This window comes from Puntigrus tetrazona, chromosome 2 (genome assembly GCF_018831695.1).
Source record: "Puntigrus tetrazona isolate hp1 chromosome 2, ASM1883169v1, whole genome shotgun sequence".
NCBI lineage: Eukaryota > Metazoa > Chordata > Actinopteri > Cypriniformes > Cyprinidae > Puntigrus > Puntigrus tetrazona.
In genome coordinates this window covers 4,572,858-4,599,761 of record NC_056700.1, presented here as the reverse complement: position 1 = coordinate 4,599,761, position 26,904 = coordinate 4,572,858, and the positions used below count along the sequence as shown (strand labels likewise).

The 26,904-nt window shown below is 38.6% G+C and overlaps 1 protein-coding gene across 4 annotated transcripts; it reads right to left on the bottom strand.

Annotated features, from left to right (window-relative positions):
* Positions 1–9,934: 9,934 nt before the first annotated feature.
* On the bottom strand, positions 9,935–26,817 carry mylk4a (myosin light chain kinase family, member 4a). Of its 4 annotated transcripts, XM_043217223.1 has the most exons (15): positions 18,500–19,277; positions 18,341–18,379; positions 17,546–17,636; positions 16,879–17,332; positions 16,062–16,318; positions 14,909–15,014; positions 13,996–14,089; positions 13,245–13,354; positions 12,761–12,902; positions 12,538–12,608; positions 12,337–12,465; positions 11,522–11,674; positions 11,284–11,362; positions 11,143–11,197; positions 9,935–11,064 (listed from the first exon to the last, which is right to left on the bottom strand). In XM_043217223.1, the coding sequence occupies exons 1-14, from the start codon at positions 19,010–19,012 to the stop codon at positions 11,144–11,146; spliced, it is 2,292 nt and encodes a 763-aa protein (XP_043073158.1). In that variant the 5' UTR covers positions 19,013–19,277; the 3' UTR covers positions 9,935–11,064; position 11,143. The 4 variants fall into 4 exon arrangements, 3 of the variants coding, with proteins under 3 accessions (XP_043073158.1, XP_043073177.1, XP_043073165.1); XM_043217242.1 differs by lacking the exons at positions 18,341–18,379; positions 18,500–19,277 and adding an exon at positions 26,637–26,817; XM_043217230.1 differs by lacking the exon at positions 18,341–18,379 and having other exon boundaries at positions 18,500–19,275.
* Between the last annotated feature and the right edge of the window lie 87 nt (positions 26,818–26,904).

The window sequence follows — 26,904 nt, the reverse complement described above, 5'->3', positions numbered from 1 at the left end:
CTGTTTTAGTGTGTATTTTTTGGGCTGAAAAGAAATGGCTATATCAGATCAGACACTCGGTGCTCATGCAGTGCAGACCGAGCAGAAAATGCGGTGCCATAACATGCTGTGTCATTTAATGCAGCCAGGGAATATAAAAGAGAACACCGAAAAAACACTTCAGCGTTGACCACCCATAAAATCCCGGTGTTTATACCCAGATCCTGAGTCCTGAGCTGCAGGAGGGACCAGATCCATAACTCACACCCCGATCATGAGTGTGGGACACTTTAGTATTAATCACTATATCACTCTCTCTCTCTCTCTCTCTGTCTCTCTAGACATCTCGTCTAGCTAAAGAGTCTCATTTATTTCTCTCTCTGGTTCTCTCTCTGTGGTGTCTCTGTTCTTCTGTGTGCAAGCTCTCTCTAGTTTAAGGGTTCTTGTGTTTTCCATCACTCTGTGGCACCCTCTGTTGGTAGACATCTCTTAACTACCCTAACTATTTAAACAAGCAGATGTTGTCTAACTATTTAAACAAGCACTAGTTATATAATTTATATGTAGCTACTCTAAATCAAGACCTGTTAAACAATGTTCACGTTTCCATCCTGAATCTGGAAAAAAACACAAAAAAACTATCCAGCTTAAGAAGAATGATCAGGTCTTGTTTGTTGTATTAGTACAGTATTCATACCTTTTAGTTTTATTTTTTTAATGATGGAGACCAAAAAACATATGATGTACTTGCTTAATTTAAGCTAACTAAATCAATGGAAAAATGTTAAAATAAAGCAATTTGTAACTTTCACAATCAATTATCATAATCAAACATGTGAAGTTATAATACAGTTTTAAAATAACTATTTGCCTTTTAGAAGCATAGTGTTTATGATGATAATAAAATTAAAGTTAAATACATTTAAAATAACTGGTTTTAGAGCTAGTGTTTCTTCATTTAATTAAAATTTTTGCAACACATTTGACTTCATTACAACTAATTTAATCTGTAAAATTTAAGCTTAATCCCCAGAGACTACATGAATCAGATTGGTGGCATCAATAAATGGACAGTATTTTCTAGTTTCCAGCATGCTTTGCAATAACTAACTTACGTTTAAAGAGTAAACGACAAGCAGGAAAATGAACTAATTTTCTGCTAAAATAATATCAGTTAATCTAATCCTAGAACACAATGCAATGATTATTTATATTGTGGTTCAGAGTAGAGCTGTCTCTTTTCAGTTAATCATCCCATACTTAACTACAATAAAACTAACGTTTTCTGTCACTAGCTACCGTACTTGTAGCATTACATGCGTCTAAATTAATAAAGTTCAATGAAGTTTTTTTTTTTGTTGTTTTTTCAAAAGCAGCTGTAGGCTGTTATTTGTGTAACAGCGAGTCAAGTTCCCACGCAGACTCACTCCTGAGCACACAGACCCATCCATCACTCTGTCAGATCACTGACAGCAGCTAAAAGATAAAAATAACCACACATGAGCTGCATGGAAAGTTGCAGAGGATTTCGACTCGGGCACTGGAGGAGAGACTGGGATGTGGGAATCTGACAGCTCCAACCAACAGAACCCTGCCCAAAACACAACAGAAAAAGTAATGGATTTAATGGGGATAATGGAAATTTGTATTGATTTTAATGGAAAGTATAATGGTGTCTATTGGCATGTGATGAATTCTATTGGTGGGACGTTAAATCCTATTGGAAAACTACCCAAAACACACTACAAAAGTTTGTAATATTTTTACTGGAAAAAGAAAATGGTTCGTATTGGTGTTTTAGTGGAAACTATTAGAATTTCTGTGATGGTTTCTCTTTGGCTTCTATTGTTTTTTTTTGGGGGTGGGGGGTGGATTGTTAGCGTGGGGTCTGTGTTACTCACAGGATGTGTGTGGGCTATTGTTGCTCTCTCACTGCAGCTTCCTGCTCTCCCATGGGACGACCAGCCGGCCACACACAGTCTCATCAGCAGATACCTCACAAATCCAACACCAAACCAAATATATGTATTTACACTCCCCGTCAAAGGTCTAGAATGATTAAACTGTTTAAAGTTTTCGAAATAAGCCTGTACTGGTCAACAAATCTGCATTTATTTGAGCAAAACGCAGAAATAAACATGCACAAATTTGAAATAGCTGTTCCACTGCTATCACGGTCCTCTGGATACTATGCGGCGGACACTATGGGGACTGCCGCCTACAGGGCCAGTGTCTGAAGCACATGTGAAACAACTCTAATTTATTAGCCTCAGAAGTACAAAAGGGCATCTGCAGAATCTTCAGGAGTCATCTTTTTGTTCAGCAGGGGGTATCGTCCTTGTGAGTTGAGCAGCGCTTTGCTTCTTAAGGGTGTGAAAACTTTTGCATGTTAAAAATATGCTGTATCAGTCAGATTTTCACACTGCCCCACCTCCAAGTTTCTGCGTTTTCACATCCGTACCAGGCGTTTTGATAGGAAAGGATGGCAAATACTGAAACAAAAATTGCATATGAAAATTTTTCATTGTGCGATCAGGCATATTCCTCGCTCGTGTTTCTTACTGTTCCAGAACGGACGTGGAACAAAGGTTTGTGTCTTGGGAGCCGTTGCCATTGCACAGTTTATCTCCGCTCATAGCGGTTGCTTTGATCTTTGGCTAATATGCATATTATTGTGTGTGCAGTTCTTGAATATATTTAGATACTCTGTGCAGAGATGCTTGCAAACGGTCTAAGGTGTTTTAATGATCCTGATTGGTTTGGGGATTGACTGAGTGGTCAGCACAGGGTTCATGATTGGTTGACGCCCAAGCTTTTGAATATCTTTTCTGAAGCAGCCAGACAGCGTGTGATATCAGCCATGCACCTTACATCAGAGATTTGTGCATTTCCCAGATACGTGAACTGTGTGGCCATAACAGTAATATTCCTTTCTCCTGCTCTGCCATTTGTTTTTTGTCATGATACATGTGGGCCCAGGTGGGAAGCCTCTCGCTCGAGATGCTCAAGAGACTTGATGAACTTTGATGCAGATTCATCTAGCAATGTGAGATTATCTGCATAGTCTAAGTCAGTAAAATCTGGCAATTTAAGGGCATTCTGCAATGCTGTTTGCTTAAGAGCTGGGGCCAGAACACAGGCCTTCCTAACTCGGGAGGTAGTTGTAAGCACCTCAGAGAGCCAGCCGTTAACCCTCACTCTGGAAGAAGTGCCCAAATGAATTGTCCTTAATGAAATCTAGCATGAAATTTGGAAAACCAATATCCCACAGTGCTTGACAATTCAAAGTCAAAGGCTGCCCTTAAGACGATTCAACTCACAATGTATTTCTGATAAGAGTCTAAGGGCAAGGATGGCATCTGATGTAGATCTGCCCAGAGGGAAACCTGATTGTTGAGACATAAGAAGGGGTTAAATCCTTGATAACTAAATCTGGGACTGAGACTGACAAATACTGTATTAAGTCTAGAATTGGAACATTCGCTCCTTGGCCCTTTACTTTTGTACAGAGCCATGGTAGTGCCTTCTTTCCACTGAGCATGGATGTGTCCAGAAGACCACAACTTCAGTGATAGTTCATGTAGAGCTTTGCTGACAGAGTTGGAGGCGCATTTCAGTAGTTCTGTCTGTCATGACAGAGCTTTTGAATGGCTGAGCAAGCCTCATCCAATGTGCTGCATGTTAAGTTTGTGTTGAGTAGGCTGTGTCTCCACCTCAGTGATTACTTGGACAGAACCAGACAGTAATGCTCCATCTTTGATCTTACTTTGTCTGTGTTCCAGTCTGGCTTCTATGACTAGGTTGGGTTTACTCCCCAGTAGGCACTTTGTCCTAGCCTTGGAAGATAACTACCCGAGGATAGCTGTCTTTCAGCTCACTACTGCCCCCTTGTCAGAGTTAAAGCAGCGGCCTTTCAGCCTCCTGCCTAGATTGTGCTATCTCCCTTGTTAGGGTTTTAAGGAGATAGGCCATGTTCTGTGAAGTGTTCACCGTTGCGCACAAATCTCTCTATCAGGTAGCTAGTTAGCTAGCCAGTTAACATCAGCTATTTTTTTCTTTTTTTATATATTTTGGCTATTATCATTTTTATGTTGCATAATTATTAATTCTCAATTTATCTCAGTTGATCCAGAATCATGCAGGTCTACTGACTAGTGACCTGCTTGGTTTGTCACCAGCCTTAATGCTTTGTGATTTAGCTCCCTTGTTTTATTTCAAACATAACATAACAGACTCTGTTTGTGCATACTATTGACTGGCTTGAGAACGAAAATGAGAATCACTCCACTATAACAATAACCACATACGGGAGACTTCTTATCAATGCCAAATCCTGTTAGGTAAGAAAAAGAGGGAAATGATGGAGAAATAAATCCTGTAGGACACTAGTAGAGTATATCAGCAGGATTGAGTGACACGTAAATGTCTTTTGTAGGCGGTGGGTCTGTTTAAAAGAATAGGCCATAAAATTTCACTCTTCCTGTTTTCCCTGTCTAAATAAAGCTTGGAAGTGGCCATAGCAATGTAAAAAAAAAGAAAGAAAACACATTACAGGAAAAGATTCAAGCTCCAGCTAATGAGTGCTGGACTACATCTGCCAAACACAACTCATTCACCGGCCCAAATAAGACTCGTACAAATGCCATAATCAGGAATTTAAGTTTTCCATTCTTAGCTGTACATCTTCATCTTCAGGCACAGATGATTTATTTCTATGGCAAACCTCCTCACGCTGAAATGAATCAATATGTGGCTTTAAAATAACAGCAGTAAAATATTTGGCAATACTTAACCACGAGAATCACTTACATTTGTATGGATTTGGTAGAAGCTTTTCATCCAAAGCCACTTTAATTTGATCCAGTGCACACATTGGTACATCTTTGCACCTAAAGAGTCCATTTTGGTACCTTTTTAAGATACATATTATTACTTAAAGTGTACATATTGGAACCTAATAGTTACAAAAGTGTACCTTTTGAAAAGGTATTGCCTCAGTGACAGCTTTTGTACCTTTATTCCTGAGAGTGTACTGTATATACCATTCTGCACGACAAATATTCACAGGCAAAGAAATGGAAAACGCATGCAAAATTTGACTTGTTTTGACAAAACAGACTGAAGGCTGAATCCTCTATCCTTCTTATTAGCTATAAAAAGTCATTTGTAATTTAATGCCCTGACCTCACACCCAAAAATAATGGATCTCGAAACCCCAAGCTAGTCTTTTAATTGTTAAGGCTATTAAATTATGATATCAGCTAAATGTCAGGAGGACATTTTAGTCCATTTTTGCTCGAAACAAGAATAGAAAATATGAGTCTTCAAAGTGTTCAAATTCAGATTAATAATTTGGGCATATGATTGATTTCTCTTACTGTAATAGTAATAATAAATGTGTGAAAGATGATGTATGCATTCGTCCAAGGTTTCATGCTGTTCCCATATAATCACCACAAGCCTGTTTGAATGCCATATTAAATGAATCAGTCTGTTCTGTGGTGAAAGGGGCCTCTGGCCGCCCGATCCCCAGCACTGAGCGCAGACTGACCCCTCTTTACAGCGGCCGTCCGCGCTCCGTGGGAAACCTTCACAGCACAATAGTGGCGGGGCATTTGCGCGGCGGGTGTTTGTGTTGGCCGAGGCGGCTGTGATTCTTGGGGGAGTCAGACAGAGCACAGGCATGAGATCTGCTCCAGCGGCTCTGCACATCCATCACCACACAGACGGCCAGAGATGGCCAGAGAAAAACACCAACAACTACATCATTCTGCTGTCATGTGCTTGGACATGTACCATGGTAAAAACATCATACAGTGCCAATGCCATGCTCTTTGGATATGATAGACGTGATAATACCATGTTCTTGTTGTTGTCTGGACATTTAATATAATTATAAGCTACCTTTTTTTCGTTTTGTTTTATTTACACACACACACACACACGCGTGCGGTATCACGGTAATACCGTTGATTTATTTATTGACACTATTATGCTACCTTTTATATGATAATATTTTTAATAAATCAACATCTCGGGAAAAAAATATGGGGTTTCAAATCAAAATATGAAACGGGACAAGCATGTTTATTATGCCTTTTGGGAAACATAACAAATGAATAGGGAAATAACTATTCTGTGAAATATTATATATTATTATGGAAATCTTGTCCCCATTATTACACCTTATTTCATGATATGTTGTCCCAAAAACACATTAATATGCAAATTAGATACATTGTATCTGTACACTAAAATGTATTGGTGATTTTAAAAATCATTTGCTTTTGCCTATGCATGTTCATTTTTGTCTCTTTATTTATTCATTTTATTTAATTTTTTCTGATAATAGCAATAAACTATAGAATTAATGATTCTGTCAGCCAGTATATATAACCGAAATTGATCGTAGTATCATGGTTATGGCTTTGGTTTTTTTGTTGTTTTTTTTAGACATGGTGCTATGGCAAATTATGTTAACCGTTTATGTTTTTTTTTCTGCTAAACACAAAATATTCTATTTTGAAAGTATGTCGGTGAACAAACTGGGCACCCCACTGCTTCCTGGACTCCATCTCCCATAATTCCTCATGCCTAGGAACTGATCACACAGCTTTTTTTCTTTATATCAGGAAGACTATAAATGCCGCACACAAACACATCCACAAAGTATTGTTTCGCTGAATGCAACATTTCTGAGCGTTTTCATGTCTACCTTTGCTTTGCCTGTGGACCGTTCAGTGTTTCGTTGTATTTGAGATTTGTTTGCCGACCAGCGCCTGCTTTTGGCTTCCGTTGTTTGCTGATGTTGGATCCTTTTTTAATAAACCGGTCCGCCCAGCATAAACCAAACACAGGCCTATCTCATAGTGTTCACATTCTCTTGTCCTCCATTTGCATCCGTGATCTTTTGAGAAGTGAGCACTGAAGACGAGCGTTACCCGATGAACCGCCTCTGCTCCCTGAGCCCGGAGGACCCCCGGTGTCACACAAACACCGTCAGCTCCACCAGTCTGGCCCTCGGCCCGAACGCACTGGACCGGGCCTCTGAAGCCCAGCCGGAGCCCAGCTCCCCCGTACCAGCGTGTGCGCTACGCCTTGTTTGGATTTCATAATTCACGTTTGACAGATTGCACAAAGCGGCTGCCGTCACGGAGAGAGAGAATGATTGTTTTACAAGTGTGGTGTGCTGCAGGGCTGACGAAACCTGAATCAGGACCCTGTCACCATCCAGATGAATTACTGATGCGATGAGAAGGATGGTAAAACACGTCTCGGCTCTCACAACGGCCTCCGTGACAGACGAGGCTGTATCCCGTCGATTCACAGGACAGTTAGGGGCAGCGTCACTTTAAGTTCAAGCGCATATATTCACTATTAAAGGCATATGAGGTTTTCTGTTCGTTTATTCATCCCCTTTTTAGGCAAGCTTTATTTAAATGAACGGAAGAAAGAGATCATTCATTCATTTATTTATTCGTGCGGTCCTTGTGGTCACCATCACAATATTCTAATCATTTTCATTACCTTTCAGACCACACTCTATTATACTGCATACATTATAGCATTTCACATTTTGTTAATGAATGCTACGGCATACTCTAGTATTAACTACACTGATAAACTATAATAAACACTGTAATATATTTTAGTTTTTACTACAGTAACATGCAGTGTATTGTAGAATACCATATTACTAAAGTTATATTACCACGGCAACTACATAATTAGGAAAAACAAATTAATTCAAGCACTTAACTGTAGTATGGTACTATTCACTATAAATTACTCAAAATGAACTAATGAAGATAGCTCAGATTTTTACCATCATTTGTTATTATTAAGTTTTCCGCTTGAAACTGAGCTAGGCATGTTCATGTTCACTGCTAGCTCATTTTAACCAGTGAAACATCTTTAATTTAACATAACGAGATTAAAATAAAAAGCGTGCCGTCATCAGTATTACATACCGTATGTGATTCTATATTTCTGTCAGAGTGTGTCCGTATGAAGACCTAATGCTGGTGGTCCCTCTGACTATGATATTTATTGTCTTTAGGCCGTAATAAGTCCATCTGGTTTTGATTGTGCTTCCAGAACCCCCTCTTACTCCGGAGAGACAGAAATCAAGACAGAACGGACAGAAAGAGAGAGACGGTGGACAAAACGTCTCGTTGCTCGCAGAATACCTGCGAAGCAGGCGCCTTAATAAACACCCGAGCGGAAATCATTTCACCTGTTTGGCCAAGAGACAGAGTTTGTAGGCATTTACAGCACTGGCATTACGGTACACGTGACCTTTGCCCTCCACAGAAAATATATATACGGTACGAGAAGCAATTATCCACCCAGCCTGACCTAAAAGAGCATTTTCACACGCTAATGTTGAAGCCAAGGGCCCGTCAGATCACTTCAGATCTCTGCAGTCGTCCAAGAGACACCAGAAGGAATGAGGGAGTCACGATATAATAAATAATAAACACACGCACTTTGTGTTCCCATGCATTTAGCGCTAAAGGTGTCAGGATTTATTTACCTTACATTAAACGGTCATAACTATAAGGAAAACATTCAGAGAAAAGCGGGACAGAAAAACAGTAACGTAATAAATGTGTCACGGGTCAAACCCTAAAAAGGACTCTCTTATCAGGACCGTTTCATATCGCAGATTAAATTAGTCAAGTGGGAAAGTCGTATAAAAAAAAAAATGCATGCACTTCTGCGATCTGTGTTTCTCTTTTTCTACTTTTTTTTACGAAAATAGTTCGTTTTGAGCTGATCTGCCGTTCAGAAGTTATTTGAGACTCGTTCGTTTCACTTCTGCTGTGAAAGAGCATTTACATTTGCCATAAAACAGGACTTTTATTTTAAAAACAAACAAGGCTGAAAAAGTATCATAATCCATCACTTTTTCTTTTTCATTTGTCTGTTTGCTGGTTCAAGTCTTAAGCGTAGAAGCCCTAATAGTAGGGTAAAGCGATCATTTGTGATCATTATAATCATAATACTATAATTGACAAATACAAGCAATACAATTAAAGACGTAATTGCTAGCTGTGAAAAAGCGGTTTAAAAAAGTGATTATTTACAATTTGCATCGGTTTAAATGCAAAAGATGTGTTTTATAAGAGATAGTAAACACAACGTCAACACTTTCTACGAAGCCTGTGTTTATGATACATTATAAGGGTATTCTTAATGCATTATAATAAATGCATGATGCATTATAAATAATTGCGTGATACAATATGTAGTATCATCTCATCAATATTCATAAGAATATGGGTAAATACATTATCCACGAGAAGTTCTAACACATTTTAAGGTTTTTTTTTAGTATTATGCATTCATTATAGCCTTAAGAATACCTTTATAATGCGTTATAAATACAGGCTTTATAGAAAGTGGTATCGAAACAACTTTGTGGTCCAAAACCAGTTTAAAAAATTCATAAATCAACGTGAGCTGAATCAAAAAAATCTGTTCTGTCTTGAATTGTGTTTATTTCCTTGTCCTCGTCCTGATCTAAATCATTTATTACTGATCAGAATACAGTCCCGTTTTGCACTTGTTCAGCCGGTGCAGATCTATCATCCGGCTGGAGCTAGTTACCCACACTAACCAGCTAAACCAGCAGCTCCCTGCCCTCTAGTGGACACGGCCCGGAGTCGGATAGACAGCGCTTTTATTCTGCATGCTTGTGACAGAGCAGTACTTTTATTAATCAAAAGCAATGAATACTTAAAGTTACATTTAATGAATTGATTTTTATTCCGTCTACACAATCAGTCTATCGACTCCTAAAACACTAAACAAAATAGAGCGTTTATCAGTATAGAAATACAAAAATATCTGAACAGAGACTTCAACTAAATGTTGAAATATGAAATATTTTACTTTGAACGATATGTTTGTCTCGTATCTCATTTACAAGACCGACTGAACAGAGGAAAAGAAAGGTAAGACTTTTCTTTTATTATAATCTTCTATATTCTACAAGTCCTTTAATTCACATTTGCATGGAAAACACTGTTAATATATAAAACAAAAATCTAATCTTTTGAATCTGTTAAGATCATTTTTCATATCATTTTCACATTAAATATTCTAAAGTGCGTATAATGCAATGTTACATACTCAACATTCAAAAAATAAAGTGAAAAAACTACATTAATGTGTGTGTGTGTGTGTGTGTGTGTGTGTGTGTGTGTAGAGCAGAAAAATGCTTGTGTTAATGCTCTCTCTCAAAATCACATCTTGCATCCCTTTTCATTTCTGTAGAACGAGTAAAACCTAAAAACAACATTTGTGACAACAATATTCACTCAATAATCTCTCATAACTCAGGCATATTTCAGTCATTATAGAGGTGCAATCAAAAATCAGCATATTGAAGAAGCTTGAAAGTCATAATGTTACAGCAGTGGAGCTAAAGTTTATTCATAACGCTCATTCATAATAGTCAAAAGCTGTGTTAACACTTTACCTAAAGCCTGCAAAATGCATTATAAAGGTAGTCGTAATTTACATAATACGTCATTTCTTTCATCTTTGCATAAATAATTGCAACTAAATTATAATGCACTGCGATTATATGAAGGTTTACGCGTTTAATGCGTTAAAGCCGAAACAATGAATAGTTAATATTATAAAGCATTACAAATTGTAATACATACAAAGGCCCATTACAAGTTTGTTACTTTTATAATGCATTATAAATAAAGGCTTTAAGTAAAATGTTACTTCATGTTATGATTTAGATTGCTTTAAGGTTCAAGTATGTTTTTTTTTTTTTTTGCTTTATCGTTTTACACTGTTTACTTTTCCCCTTTAGTGTAGAATGAGTTTTATATATATATATATATATACTTATATGAACTGAATTTAGATTTGCAGAATCAGTGAATGAAACCCAAAACAGGATGTTTCTGAGGCCGAATGAAGATCACCTCACGTTCTGGAATAGGATCAATGACATATAGCTGTAATTCAAGAAATGTCATCAATGTTTTCGGGGAAGACGGTGTGTAGTATAACGTAATATAATGTCCAGTAATCCTCGTGGTTCCACAGCAGCATTGGTCCCTGAAACATAAAATAAAACGTCTTCAGCAGGATGTCATTTCTGGACGTAAAAAGCAGATGTGACGTGCTGAGACTCACATTAGCTCTCGTGTGGAGGCAGACAAGAGTTTCTACGCGAGCGGCATCTGTTTTTCTGTGAAGAAAACCAACACACTCTCAGAAGTTCGTTCGGATTTTGGCCGAACAATGCGAGCGTCTTGTGATGAACGCAGACCGTACCTTCTGATGCAGGCGGAAGTGAACGGCTGGATCCGACAGCCAGGGGTGCTTCAGCGCTTCGGTGGCTCCTATCCTCCAGCTACACACACACACACACACACACACACACGCCGTAAACACAAGCTTGTGAGTTCCAGTCCTGAGATAATAATTCTCAAATGATTGAATGCTGCAGCTAAAGGAAAATAACAATACTACTATCATCATCGGAGGGAGGTGGTTTTATTTTCTCGAGCACCTTTTATCCACCACGAGCAGTTTGGAAATGAAATCTTTGGCTTCCTCTGAGACTTCGGAGAATTCATCCTCCTCGAAGTTCCACTGACAGGCCAAAATGTTGTTTAGTGTCTCATTGTCGTCGTCGCCGAGGAAGGGCGACAAACCACTGAGTCTGGAAAACACCGTTCAGACAAATCAGTGTCGGGTTTACGTTGAATGAACCGATACTGAACACAAAACAAACAAAGAAACGGTAACTCAGTGAAATAATCAATAAAATGGCATATATTATGCAAAATAGACAAAATATAGTTACATTTATTATATATATATATATATATATATATATATATATATATATATATATATATATAATACAAAAACTATAACTACAAATATTACAAAAAAACCCACTAAAACCTAAACTAAAATTAACATGATAAAATATATGTATAAATGTATAAATATCACATTTAATTAATAAGGTACAGATGATAAATAATGTATAAATAATAATAATAATAATAATATCAAAATAAAAGTCAAAACTATGAACACTGTACATTTTTACATGAAGCAATAGTGATCATAGAAAAACAAAAAAAGAAATGTTTTCAAATTTAATTTAGCATGAAAACAAGATTTTATGAATAAAAAGTATTATACCTATAATATGACATTTTTGTAGGATTTACTTTGAAACAATTTGCCCTCAGAAATTGCTCCTGTGCATTTCACAATTAATTTCAAAGACATTAATCGCAAGAAATAAAAAAAACTTAACAGGAATATTAAGAGCAATAATAGAAGTACAAACTTCATGTAGAGACTCACAGCATGTAGGTGATGACGCCCAAACTCCACATGTCCGTGTTGAACGAGACGAAATCGTAGTTGACCACCTCAGGAGAGAGAAACTCCGGCGTCCCGAAGTTCACCCGTAACTTCTCCCTGGGCTGATACCTGAAGAGAGGGACCGTTACTAAACTCTTTCTCATTTCTGAACAAAGCCATCGGTGCCGTGAGCGCACTTACTTCCTGGCGAGGCCGAAGTCGATGATCTTGACTTTATTTGTGAGCCTGCTGACACACAGAATGTTCTCTGGCTGCGGGCCACAAGAAACAGCAACGGTTATGAAGGTTACTCTCTGGCTGTTTGCTTTAAAACTAAAGGAATGTCGGACATTTTTCTCCTCCGAGGGCCTGTGACAGATCATGTTTTTTAGATGTAAGCGCTACGCTGGGTCTCGGCTCCTACCTTTAGGTCCAGATGGAGGATGTACATCTTGTGCATGTAGCGCAAGCCTTCACAGATCTGCCTGATGAACATCACCGTGTCGAGCTCCGTCAGCTTATAGTTCTCATCGATGATTCTGTCGAAGAGTTCACCTCCATCAACACTGTTCAGGAAGATAAGCGCGTGTGTGTTTCGATTAACTTCACGATCCTTACCTGCGGTTACTCATTATCAGAAGATAATTAGCATTGCTTTTGCTGATGTTGATTTAGTCCATTGCTATTATTTGTAAGTTGCTTTGAATACAAGTGTCTTCGAAATGCATTAAACTACTCTATTTTTATTATTACAATGGTAACCAAAAGGTAGCATCACAAACACATGAATAAATTACGTAATAATACATTTGAACAGAATTTGAATTGACTGCATGCATTATTCGTGTGTGTGTGTGTTATTTAATGAGAACTAGCCAATAAGAATGAAGCAATTAAAATGCACATACTATTCAAGTACAAGGATGATGTCGTTCCTGGACTCGTAGGCGGCGTAGAGCTGGATCAGGTTAGCGTGGTCGAGCTGGTTCATAACCTGAATCTCATTCTTCACCACCTCCTGTTGCATAACGCACATTAAAAATATATTATTTTACAAATGAGCACAAATGAGCTTGCAGAATACAATATGTACACCAAAACACTTTGCGTCGGATTTACTTTGAAACAATGTTGACTGAGAAATTGCTAGTAAATTTGACAAATGATTACAAAAAAATGGCAAGTGATAGACTGAATGAATCAAAAACATTATACATTACTGTCAACGTGACGCAGTGCTGTGAGTGTTTAATACATACTGCTGCTGCACAAATAGCATAAAAAATAATCAGTAGCAAATCTATACAGGTGGAGCTGGGGAAGGTGGAGGGTTTCTGAGGAACTCTGAAAGCATGCTGCAAAATGCTCAAGTGGATGCTAACCAGACCTTTAAATGTAAAGCAGCAAGCTCATTGGCTGTGTGTGCAACATGAACCAACCAATCGTTTAATGCTGTGATATCTTCAGTTATGTTAAATAAGCACAAAGCAAATAATTTTTTTTTATTTAACTCGAAAACATGTTAGTGAAAAAACATGTCGATTTACTTTTAAACAGTTTTTACTCAAAAATTGCTTTACAAAAATTACAAAAGAAATGGCAAGCAAAATATTTAAATAAAAAAACCTGAAATAAATAAAACAGAAATATCAAATGTACCTTTTCTTTTTGACTCCTAGCTTTGATTATCTTTGCAGCCAAAGTGAGTCCAGAGGAATTTTCAATGCATTTATGCACCTGACCGTATCGGCCCCTGAAAGCAGATATAAGAAATTATCAGTGACAGTTAAGACACCTAGAAAAACATTTGCGCTTTATTTCGATAGTATAACGTCTAAAGCAGACTAACTAATTAGTAACTACATGTCAATCAACATTTTTTTCTTTATAGCCTTTAAAACACACAGTTGACTCAGTAACTTTGCACATATTCAACATATTCAGCTAACCCAAACCATAACCGTCTACTAATACTCTAGTGGACATGGGGTTGCTTATAGTTACTTAGAGTTAGTAGAATGTCTAAAGTGGACTGCCAAAATAAAATGTAACATGTAAGTGGAAAGTAAACAGTAGTTCTGAGAAAAGATCCTGCATTTGTGCACAGATATAGACGCTCTGATATTTTGTTATCTGCGATGACATTCGCACATATTTAAGTGTGGCTTAAGTGTCCAAATACTTTTTTGGAGCCACTGTATACGCAAAACGACATTTTAAAAGACTTAGTGGCGCAGACCAGGAAGGACTTCTGGGACTCTGTTGTAATGCAGCGAGGGTGTCATATTTTTCAGATACTATTGCATTAACAACAAGAAGAACATTCCCTTTGAAGAGATGGATTAACACCTAGTGATTAGTTTCCAGCTGGCACAGAGGTACAGTTTCACATACCCTGAAATCTCAATGTAAAAATAACTGGCTTGACTCTGAAGTTATGAATCGGGTGAGGGGAGACCGACTGTAAGGTTACGCAATTAGCCTTTGAGGGGATTAGCAGAATTTGCACCGTCTCTAAAACATTCTGTTCTCAGCAATCGGTTCCAAAATGCAAGAAAATACTTCCACAGACCCTCCGAGAACCTCCTGCCGGTTGATAGTGTAGAAGTTGTTAATCTGGTTGGGTTTGGCAGACACCACGCGGTGGTTGAAGGGTGCTGGTGAAGGTGGAGTGCAATCTGCAGGAGATGGAGAACAAACATGAAGGTTAAATAGTTGACATGCCTGCTGACCAGACACACAAGTTATGTTTTGTAAGCCGTTTCCCAACACGGGACGCATAACGGGCTGCTAAACACGTAATTTAAGTTTCTCAAATACTTGAAATGTGTTATGCATAACTGCATTCCAAAACTGAAATTCCATTAACTAAATCTGGAATGTATAATAGGAAAACCATAATCAAATGTGTATCATAAATTTTTACTTGTTCAGAATATTAAGTCCAAATATTTGACTGACATCGGATAACGGTGCTTTTTTTGAAGTTAGTATTTCTAGCTGAAATATCATTTTGGATTATTAGAAATAATAATACACAATACATAATAATATTTCTATATTGTCTACTCAATAATTAGGATGCACGATATTGGCAATGACGATATTTTTTAATTCATTTTAGCAGATGCCAATGCCACTATATTTTCTTGTGTTGGGGAACAACACCAAGTCTATCCGATGCATTTATTTATTTATTAGTTTGTTTGTTGTTGTATTTTAGTTTTCATAATGTGAGTTATTTGTCTTATCTGCAAAGTATATCTGCATATTTTTTTTTTTAACGTAGGCCTAATATTGTGCATCCCTACTGAATATATTGAAGATAACTGTTGTAGCAAACTGGTAAATTTAGAAAAATGATGGATTATGTGACTGCAAGATATATATTCTGCTTTTTGGTAACATTTCATGTTGATCCACTTGTCCACTTTAGTTGTTACACTATAGTAAATGTTCAATTATATCTCAATTAGCAGTCATTAGAGTATTAGTAGGCTGTCCTCTTAATGTGTGCTATCTCTTTAGTTGGTGCCCCCCAAATAACCGATCTGACTATAAGTAGCTTTGCACATACATCTCAACTAATTTTGGTAACCCTAACCTAGCGCTCTACTTATACGCTAATGAGAGTTCGCTGGCATGTAGTTGCAAATTAATGAGAGTTCACTGGCATGTAGTTGCAAGGTTACTTAAGGTTAGCAGAATATCTAAATTGGATTTACCAATGAAGAAGTGATCACTGTGATCTTCATCTTCATCCTCATAGCTCTCTTTCTTTAGTTTGCTGAAATCCAACTCGATTTCCACACCATCGGCTTTGAAAACGCCACGAAGATCTTCAGGTTCCTGTGACTCCTCCTCGCTCTTTTCTTTCCCCTCCTCAACCCTGCTTTTCTTGTGGTCCTCCAAACCCAGATCTTCTTGTGTCACACGTCGTTTGCTGCTGGTGGTCACCTCATCCGTCTGCTCGGACTCAATGCTGAAATAACACAAACAGAACAACAGCTGAAGACAGCAAAACCAAAGCTCAAATCTTATTTGCAAAAGCATTAGTGAGGTGAAGTAATGGGATCTGCCTCGCAGCTAGCCTTTAATTCACCGCCAAGGTGTTCAAGTCTAGGCTTTGTTCAGACCAGACAAGTTCTTCCACAATGGACAGTGGGCCCCCTGTAAACCAGGGATCATGGAGGGCTGACATCCTGCAGAGTTTAGCTCCAACTTGCCTCAACACACTTACCTGAAAAGTTTTAGTGTACCTAGTAAGACCTTGATGTGTTCAATTAGGGTTGGAGCAAAACTCTGCAGGATGCAGACCCTCCAAGTCTGTCCTCTACAGTAAACCATTTCTATATGAACAATAATTTGGGCACGTAATCATGCCAGAATAATGAAATCACACAATTCTCTAGTATGAAGTAAAAAGGTTTGTCATTAATGTAGTTATTGTATTTGTCAAACTGATTGATGACAAGATGGGGTTCACATACTTTTGGCCAATTTTGTATATGACATGGAAACCCAATTAGATTCACAACTCACCTTTGCACTGAGTTCTCAGTTGGCGTAGCAGGCTCTGTATCAGTTAGGTCAGGTTCTGAAGGATCATTGGTAACCGTCTGGTCCTTCGTACCCTCTTCCTCCTGATCTTTCAGTATGTCTGTAGTCTCTAATGGCAGCTCCTTACTCTCTTCCTCCACTAATTTAGGTGTTTCAGCTTGGACTTCCTCTATCTTTGGCTCTGTGGCTTTCATCTCATCTTCTTTCAGCTCCAGAGTTACCTTCTTTTCTTTTTTTAAACTTATCTCCTGTTCAGGTTCAAGTGGCTTGGCTTCCTCAAGGATAAGGTCCTGCTGAATTGGAGTAACCAAGCCATCCTCTGATTCCTGCACATTTTTCTCCAGATGTTGGGAAGCTTCAGAGCGTTCTGCATTCTCCTGATTTAGTTTCTGAACCTCTTCAAGCAACAGTGCCTGCTTCTTCAAAAATACTGAATCTGCAACATAAGCATAGTAAAGAAACAACTAGATGTGAATGCAAAGTAAATCAATGCATTACACATAGAAATAATTGTGCCTGATGTGATTTTAAATGATGTTTGGATTCAGTAGATGTCATTAGGTATTCAGCCATGTCATTTTAATGAGCGTTTTGTCTGGATACTGTTAAATGTAAATGTCTTGTTTTCATGTTTTCTGCTGTATTTTACCTGTTGAATCGGGTGGTTTCTTCTTCTTCTGTGCTTTGAGGCCTTTAAGGCTCAGACGAAACTTCCCATCTTTGACTTTGTGATCTCGTAGCTTAGGAGCAAAAAAAATATATATAGCAAAGACAAAAGATGAACATGGTATGTGTGTTTCTCTGCAACAAAATAAACAAAAAAACCTGTAATATGTAAAGCAAATTTTGGATCTCTTCCAGGGGCTCCAACTCTTTACAATTCTTGTAAAATGCACAACCGCATGGTTAATAAAGCTATAATCTTAGCCCAATGAAGCAAGGAAAATTTTCTGTTTATCCAAGATGTTTGAGATTAGTCCAGGTAGTGTCCTGTTATGGATACAATATGAGTGGGATGGGCTGTTAGGAAGCACTGTTAGTCTGGAAATAATTGTAAATGTGTTAAAGCATAAAAGTGTTGCTTTGCTATATGAACTACAAAAAAGGGAAATGAATTCATAAACGACATGATTCCTCTAATGTGGCACTATTGTTTGAAGTCTTTCCCTGACATAGCCCAGGAGATGTGTCTACAATAACACAACGCATGGTATTTTGAAGGGCAAACAGTTGGGGGTGGGGGAGTAATGCCAGATTCCAGTTGAAACTATAGCCCATCACATAAGTAAGCTAACTTAATTTATTTCCTTTTTTGAAGTCTCTGTTCTCCTTTCTAATCATTTAAATCACGATAATGCCACAAGGAAGAAACTATGAAGACCAATTTAGTTGTGAAAGTAAATCTAACGTCAGTGACTGGTTTAATGGCCAAGTGAGTGCTGACCTTTTGAAGACCCTCAAAATGGCACCGTATCTTCCATCTCTACTTAAGAAAGTTTGCATGGGATGAATGGAATTGTAACACCATCATCTTCACAAAATGCCAGTACACTGTTTCACCTGGTTGCACATATATGATCTTCTATCAGGAGATTTAACTCACCTTTATAGTGGCAGGCTCATTGTTATCTGAGGCCTGACACTTGCTGATCACTTTGATTTTACACTCCTTGGACCTGAGGGCCGAAGCTGCTTTGTTCTTCCGAGATGCCGGCCCTTTGAACATAATATCCATAATTTTGGAAGTTTTCACAGTTTCTCCAATAAAACTGACCACCTGTTGAATGCTCATGACCAGTCTTTCCATCCCCTCCAATTTTTGGGTTTGCTGCTCCGAGCGCTGATTTACTGCCAACATTATGCTGTTCATTTCTTGACACATCTCCTTCATCTCATTGGCTGGTCCTGTACGGATAACCGGAGGAATATGGATCTCCTCCTTTTCCACTTTCAGAGTTTCAACGTCTTTCTCAATGCCGTCAATGTCCTGAGACATGCCGTCGAGTCGGCTGAGCACTTTTTCCTGGATGCTTATGAGCCTGTCCATTTTGCTGCTCAAGGACTCAATCCTGACCTGGAGAAGGTCAATACCTGCGCTAGAGTTAGAAGAACTCATGGTCTTGACTAAAACCAACTAGACTTGTGGACAAACTAACAGAGATTCACCTGTAGCTGGATCAAAAAGGCACTGATAATCCAACAATAAGCCAAGTGGAAAACTCATATGAGACAGAAGCCGGACAAAAATGAGACATTTTAAATCCCCTATTAACAAGTTGATCCGTCCATCTCATCCTCTCCATTGATTGCTCTATGAACTTCTACCAAGTGGAGGTCACACTAAGAATGGAATGAGCCGGTCTCAGTAAATGTAACTGGTATGGGGGGTTTTACGTCAGCAGGTCCTGGGGAGGGGCTATGTTTGGCTCAGGAATTGCTGTGTGATATCTGAGAAGCTTTGAGTGCTAAAGCCATGTCAGATGCCTCCCCACCAGGTGTCAAAGGGGCCCTGGAGACACCCGGTTTCCAGAAAGAGCTGCTTAGAAAATGAATGGAAAGAAATTTGAGCACCGACTTCTCTGTCACCTTGAGAGGTTCGATCAGAGATGTCATGTTTTTTAAGATTTCACATTGATGGAATTTACAAGGAATTTCAAGGGCTTGAATTCAGACAAAATGAAGCCAAGAATTGGAAAAATCAAGACCATATGAAGAGATCAATTAATATAAAAACTAAAGAAAAATGCAGAGGGTGATGGAACAAAAATATGAGATAGGAGAAAAAGTGCTTTTGCAGGTTTTTTTTTTTTGCAAAGTAGTATGTTTCCTCAAGAAACTTTGCATCCTCTCTGCAGCTTTTCCTACAAAACATTGCCCCCTTAAGCAAATCACTTTTTTTCACAAAAGTATTGCATTCCCCAGATAAACTCACAAAACTCTTGCGTTTAACCAAAAACTTTTATTCTCACACAAAACGTGTGTTCTCACAAAAAACATTGCATTTGTTTTGCAAAACATTTATGATCTCTCAATATATTTCACAATTCTCTCAATGTTGCATTCCCCCAAGAAATACTGCATTCATCCGAGAAATGCTGCTCTCTCTCACTTTCTCAAAAGTTTTTACAATTCTCAAACAAAAGTACTGCAAAAGAAACTTTGCATTCTCTCGCAAAACATTTGCATACTATGACAAACTTCTCTTTTGTTCACAAAAGCACTGAAATAAGAAAAGAAGATTTAATTTGAATAAAACTCTCTAACCACATATTGCCTGCATCACAAATTCTTTCTCACCATCTTCTTTTTTTAATGTATTTATTTATGGATTTACCATCACGTCCTTTTTAGGGGCTCCACACAAAACAACCTAATATTGAGCTGTTTTTATATATAAACAAGATTATGTTTCTCCTGATTTATAAACAGCATGGCAGATGATGGCACGCTACTACAGGAAAACAGGAGCCTGTGGAAACCTCTTGACCCTTTCACAACTGAAACTAGAGCCAGTGTCAGTGTTCTGACTGATTCACCCTCTCCAGTCATCTAAAACAGCTTACTCATCCACAGATAAGACAGTTACGGATCGATTTTAACTTAGAGGATGAAATATGAAGCCCTCCATCACCCTCCCCACCTCTGCCCTATAATATAGGTCACTTGACCCAGATCACCATAAATAAATGATTTTTGAGTTCACAGTCATAATGTTGTCCTTAAAAGATATCAAATATCCTCTTAAATTTCTCAGATTTATTTTGCATGCTGCAAACCCAGATGTCTTCTCCCAGAATAGTATTAGAAACAGAGGCACTACTCCAACACGGCAGTCGTGGTCTCATAGTCACATGCATCATTTGACTTATACGTGGTGCCAATATGTGCGTATATATACACACACACATACACAAAGTTGTAGTCTACATAATAAGGCACAGAATTTACAGCAAAAAAAGTGCATCGGTCATTAACAAGTCTGCTGGCAAGTCTCAAGAGAAGGAAACTTCTGATGTTTATTTTCACAATGTTCTGGCAGTGGACATCTGACACTGAAGCTGTGGAGTGAGACATCATTTACATCAGGGTGTGCATCACCTGTCCCAGGACACCAGCAGATGACAGAGCAGAAATGCAGACGGCGTTGTCTAAGACTAAATACATACTGTGTGATGGACAGGACAAATGTGTTCAGGGACACAATCCATGGACATCTGCTTAATAAAAACGATTTATTAATTGCACCTGGAACAAAACATACTACCACTGAATTCAAATCTGGGAAATTCGGTAAAATAATCTATTGTAATAGATTCTCATTACTATAGTTTAAAGTAAATTTAATTGATGTAATTGTTCATTTGATAATTTGTTGCTGTTTGGTATTTAAATTAAGGCTAATGATAAGAAATTTGCTCACTCATTTTCTGCCAAATATGCTTTATTTTTATTTTAATATTCTTTTTATGTAATCTTATATATGTATATTTTCACGGAATTCTATTAGTTAAAATGTATTTTAATTCGTATAAATTCATTAATTACAATTCTAAAAGTTACATCACGCGTGATTCAGAAATGATTTTGCTGATATCAGGGTACACAGTGTGTGTTCTCTACATACAGCACTGTACAGCGTGAGTTTGACTGACAGCAAAGTACCTGATATGTCAGCCCATCAGCATATCCAAGAAAAACACATCAACTCTCTTAGCCAGAGTATAAATTTGGACAGTCGGAGTAACACAAAACGCCAGAGGAGGCCCAAACCATTTCAAGATAACTAAATTGTGCAGCTGTGGAGTAAACAGGAGCTAGCAGAAGAGCTCTCTTGAGTTTATATTACTAGCAGTTTACAATGAAACCTGATAGACAGAGGTAATACAGCCATACTGAGTATTAGGCCAAGTTTTACCGTGCTGTGCTATGGTGAGCAAATGACAAACACGTGAAGAAAGAAGTTTCAGAGCTGCCCAAGCTCACATAAACCACATTCAGATCAATCATGAGCTGATATGAAAGCTAAATAACACATGTTGTGTCTTGAGGCACAATGTGTCACCTCTTGGACACGGTGGGACGAATGTTTTGAGACCAGAACTAGCTCAGCGCATGGGCTTAAATGGCCAATCGGGTTCAAGCACGAATTGTTCTTTTGGCAGGATGAAAAGTTGAAGTTGAGTAAATAGATACACACAAGAGAGCAATCGCTACAGGACGATGGAAGCACGGGATGAGCCTGTGACGGGAAAAAAACACATCAACCCAGTGGGAACTTGGGTTCAAGTTCAAGTAACTGTTTCTGATGTCACTTAATCAAAATCAATGATAAATGTCTTGTACTCGCACTCAGGCCACCCAAGACGCAGACGAGCTTGTGTCTTCAACAAATAATGCTGCAATGCATCACTTGCTCAACAGTAATGCAGTGAAGGGGTGCCATCAGAAAAAGAGTCCAAACATCTGATAAAAACATCACAATAATCCACAAATAATCAACAATCAATCGTTTTGAGAAACCAAAAGTTGCGTTTTTGTAAGAAACAAATCCATAAATAAGGTGTTTTTAACTTAAAATTTTCAATTTGCAACTATTATCCATAATAATGCTTCATAAAAAGCAGTTTGAATCAGGAGATAAATTTGCATTAATCAAGCAGCATTTGCAAGCCAAAAGAGCTCTAAACAAATATGTGACTGGAATTTTATGTGAGAGGCAACTGTTATTATGGATAGACTTGGAAGACTTGTATTTAAGGTAAAATATCTTAAAGGTGGATTTGTTTCAGCTTCTCAAGATGTAAACTAATGGACTGGAGTCGTGTGGATGACTTGTGGATTATCGTGAGGTTTTTTATTAGCTGTCTGGACTCGACAAACCTAGGAATTAAAGGATCGTATTTGTGGACTTCAGCTCAACCTTTCAAAACCTTCTCTCAGACAAACTCATACAGCTCTCCTCCGTCTGTAAATGGATCAGGAGCTTCCTAATAGACAGGTGGTTGCTAGTGAGGCTGGGCAAATCACCACCAGCTTCGATGCCCCTCAGGGTTACGTCCTCGCCCCACTGCTCTTCTCTGTCTACATGAATGGCCGCACTTTGAAGCGCCCCTCTGTCAAGCTCCTGAAGTTTGCAGATGACACCACAGCCATCAGACTCATCCAGGATGGAGACAGGAGGTCAAAGAGCTGGCTGTCTGGTGCATTCTCAGCAACCTGAAGCTAAACAAGCTCAAAACAGTGGAGATGGTCGTGGACTTGATGGAAAAGCCCCCCTCACACTGTTCTATTCCTGGGCACCACCATCTCTCAGCCCCTGAAGTGGGATACTCACATAGACTCACATACACTCTGCTGTCATTGAGCCTGTCCTGTGATTATCTATAACTGTCAGGTTTGGTTGAGGTACCCAAACAGACATCAGAAGACTACAAAGGACACTCAGGATTATCGGTGCCCATCTGCCCAGAACGTTTACATCTCTAGAGTGAGGAAAAGGGCTAAGAAAGTCGCTGTGGACGCCACACACCCAGCCCACTCTTTCTTTGAACTGTCCCCCTTTGGTCGGCTCTACAGAGCACTGACCACCAGAACGGTTTTCCCTCAGGCCATATCCCACCTGAACAACACATAACACACCTGTGCATCTGTAAAGAACTTCATCTGTACACCAGGACACATTCATAGTTCTGTCTAGGGACATTTAGCAATGAAGCTATTTCTGATTCTGATTCATTCTGACGGCACCCATTCACTGCAGCGCATCCATTGCTGATGCAATGCTACATTTCTCCAAATCTGATGAAGAAACAAACTCCTCTGCATTTTGGATGGCCTACTACTCCTTATTGTTATTGAACAGACTTAACACCAATTTGATGTTCTATAGAAAAGTACACGATAAAACATTATTTAAAGCATTCAAAATATTTCAAGACAGGTGTATGCGATTACAATGTGCTTGAGCATCAGAGCAAGTAAATGTACTGTATGCACACAGACAGAGAGAAGAGCAGCTTTTATGTTGTTTATAAGATCCGATTTATGACTTACAGAGAACTCCAGCCAGAGACGGGCACATATAAACACAGAGTGTGAGCGAGTGCAGACTGACATCGGTAGGGGACCCTCGACCACCCCCTCCGTCCAGCCAGAACACTCTGTCCCAGGACATTTGGGGGTGGTTTGCTAGCCCCCGGCCCACAGTCCCAGTATCATTTTGCCTGATCTCAAGCCAACTTTCCAGTGATGGGACCGAGACGTGACACGTGCCGAGGCGGTGTAACACAAGAGGCGCGTGTAACGCTGGTGTAATGCTCTGACGCTCATGCAGATACAGTACACATACAACCTCTGCGTGCTTTCTGAAGAATTCATACCCGGAGAAAAATAAGAAATGAACTTTCCTACGTTATCACATTCTTTGAATAGCACTGGAGTTACGTAGCTTGAGCTAATGTCATCTTTCTTGGCACGTCGGGGTCCTGTCCTGATTTGGAGTGGAATCTATACAGCAGGAAACAAATCTAACATATGGATGAAAAACCCCCAAGATTTGATGAATTGATAATGTAAGGATCACAAATGGTTTGCACCTGCTTTGCACTATAACCTAATGATTCTTAATTTGGCATAATGTTAGTTTTTTTTAGTTGTTGCAACCTTCTATTGTCCATTGATATTATTTATTTATTGCTATTACTAAAGCGTTACTAAAAAATTATATATATAATATATATATATATATATATATATATATATATACGGAAAAAACGGACTTAAGAGAAGAGTAAAATGTGTGTTCGGTGCCTGACAGCTAATCATAGCAGTCATGTAACCGGCAACAAAACTATTTCCCAGTGTACTAATAAAAACCTGTGTACTCTGACTCCTGGAAACTGAGTATTGCTTGCTCTGGCCATTTATATGTTATGTTTATATTCCAAGTATTAGCAAGTTCACATAAAACCCTGAAAAAATATGAAGTAGCAATACTAAAAACCTTTAATTTGTGCACTGTTTTGCACAACATGTACTGATTTTCATTAATGCTGTTATTAGAATGTAAAGAATCCACATTACTGTCTTCATAGATCTCAAGATCTCTAAACAACTCCAAGTAAATCTAAAAGTTGCTGTAAGCACTGAACAAAAAGTGTGTTTCTGTGGATCGTAAAATGTCTTAATTCACCTTTCCACAAATGAAGATCCGTAAATCAGAGCAGAAAGTCCTAAATGTGCGCACTGCCTAAAAAAAGCATGTTCTTCAGTACTGTTGTATGTAGATTTATCTGAGCCCTTTGGCAGATATTTGTTTTTGTTTTAATCATAAAATAACTTCATGTTGATTATTTTCTCAAAATAAGATTTAAAATCTTATGTTAATTTTCTTCAACTAAATATATCCTGATTTAAGGATTGTTAGATATTTGCACTGGAATTTTTTTTTTTTTTTAGCATTTTATCTGACGCTAAGCTTTTTTTTAGCATTCCCATATGTCTTCCATTTTAATCATGCTTTACTTTTCTTAACTTGGACTTTAAAAGTTACGATCAGTCAACCTTCAGCAACCTTTCACTGGCTAAATGTAAAGGTAAAAGCCCTTTGTTTACCGTAAACACTGTGGAAGGTGTTTCTGTGCATGTATATAATGAGTGACGGGTGGCGCATCTGTCTGTGAGCGTCAGACTATTTCAAATCCAGCCTCATGACGAACATGAGGGCCGCTCGACTCATTCATCTGAGGCGCAGACAGGAAACATAGCGGATCTGAATCACCTGACACTTTAATAATAGATTCAAAGAGTACATAGTTCAGCCTTTTGTGGCCTCTGGTGAAAAATAATTCCAATGCATTGCTAAATAGAAACACAAAACCAACAATCAAACAGCAATAGTGCAACAAAGCGACATAATAAATTGATTTATCGCTTCATTTTAAACAGCGCATTTCTACTTTCTAAGGTTCTGGTAATCAGTGTACATGCATAAAGCATAAGTAAGATGCATTTAAGAAATGAATTAATTTGACTGTTTACTGATTGAGTGATGGCTGCGCTTGACACGATTGTGCTAATAAATGGATCCTCAGATCTGGAGGATGACTCCAGTTCACAGTCGTGTGAAAGAAGAGACTATTCAAACCTCGGCACACGGCATGTGTCAACATGTTGTAAAGCCTTAAAGCTGCGTGACTCTCCCCATCGGGTGCTGACAGCGTCTTTACGTCACTGCCGATCAACTCTGTCTATCCGTCGAACAGGTGAACGGGTTTGGGACTATTATGCACCAGGTTTGGAGAAAGCGAGACGCGGTGTTACATCACTTCAGTGGTCTCTGCCAAAAGCTTACATTGTTTCCATAAGCATGACTGCACTCGGCTTGCTTAAATATAGCACCGCGTCAGTTAGAATGTTGTAAGTATGTTTGGTGAATAAACAAATGTGCTACACAAGTCACTTATTAAAAAATAATTACTATTTGAATAGCGTGCATTGAAAATGTCTTATTGATCTCTCAATTGCAATGCAGGGTTATGAATAACTTGAAAGAAAGCAAATATTTTCAAGTTGAGCAGTCGTTCAGTTTATCAGTATATATTATCATTCAACAAGCGATTTGATGAATATCGGAACTGCCTCCTTTATTTAATCGCAAGCTGAAGGTAAAAATGAACAACAAATCTAGTTGTGGTTCTTAGCGCTTTCCAGGATTGACCGGCGGTCAAAAGAAGATTTACCTGCTCACTGACCGAAGCGGAGGATCTGGATTTTCTCCGGTACGAAAGCAAGCCCCAGACACTGTGCCAGAGATACGATGCCAGAAGACATACGCTGCCGACAATCCAAACGTATCTGCCCTTGAAGAAACAGTGCATTGTCATTCACTACTTCTTATGTCTTCTCTAGGTCGAGGGAAACTCGGCTTTCGCAGTACGAGGGACTGCCCTCTTTTTGTTTCACGCGTCTTTGCGTTCTCAAGCCCCCTCCTTTTGTGAGCGGCGGAAG

What these genes read in the sequence shown, in the direction of transcription:
- mylk4a (XM_043217223.1), bottom strand. Translation starts at nt 19,012, where the DNA reads ATGAGTTCTTCTAACTCTAGCGCAGGTATTGACCTTCTCCAGGTCAGG. An exon ending in CTAGGAGTCAAAAAGAAAAG is followed by an intron (nt 13,355 to 13,995) that starts GTACATTTGATA and finishes GTTATGCAACAG; the next exon opens with GAGGTGGTGAAGAATGAGAT. An exon ending in CTGCTCGTGGTGGATAAAAG is followed by an intron (nt 11,363 to 11,521) that starts GTGCTCGAGAAA and finishes GTGTGTGTGTAG; the next exon opens with CTGGAGGATAGGAGCCACCG.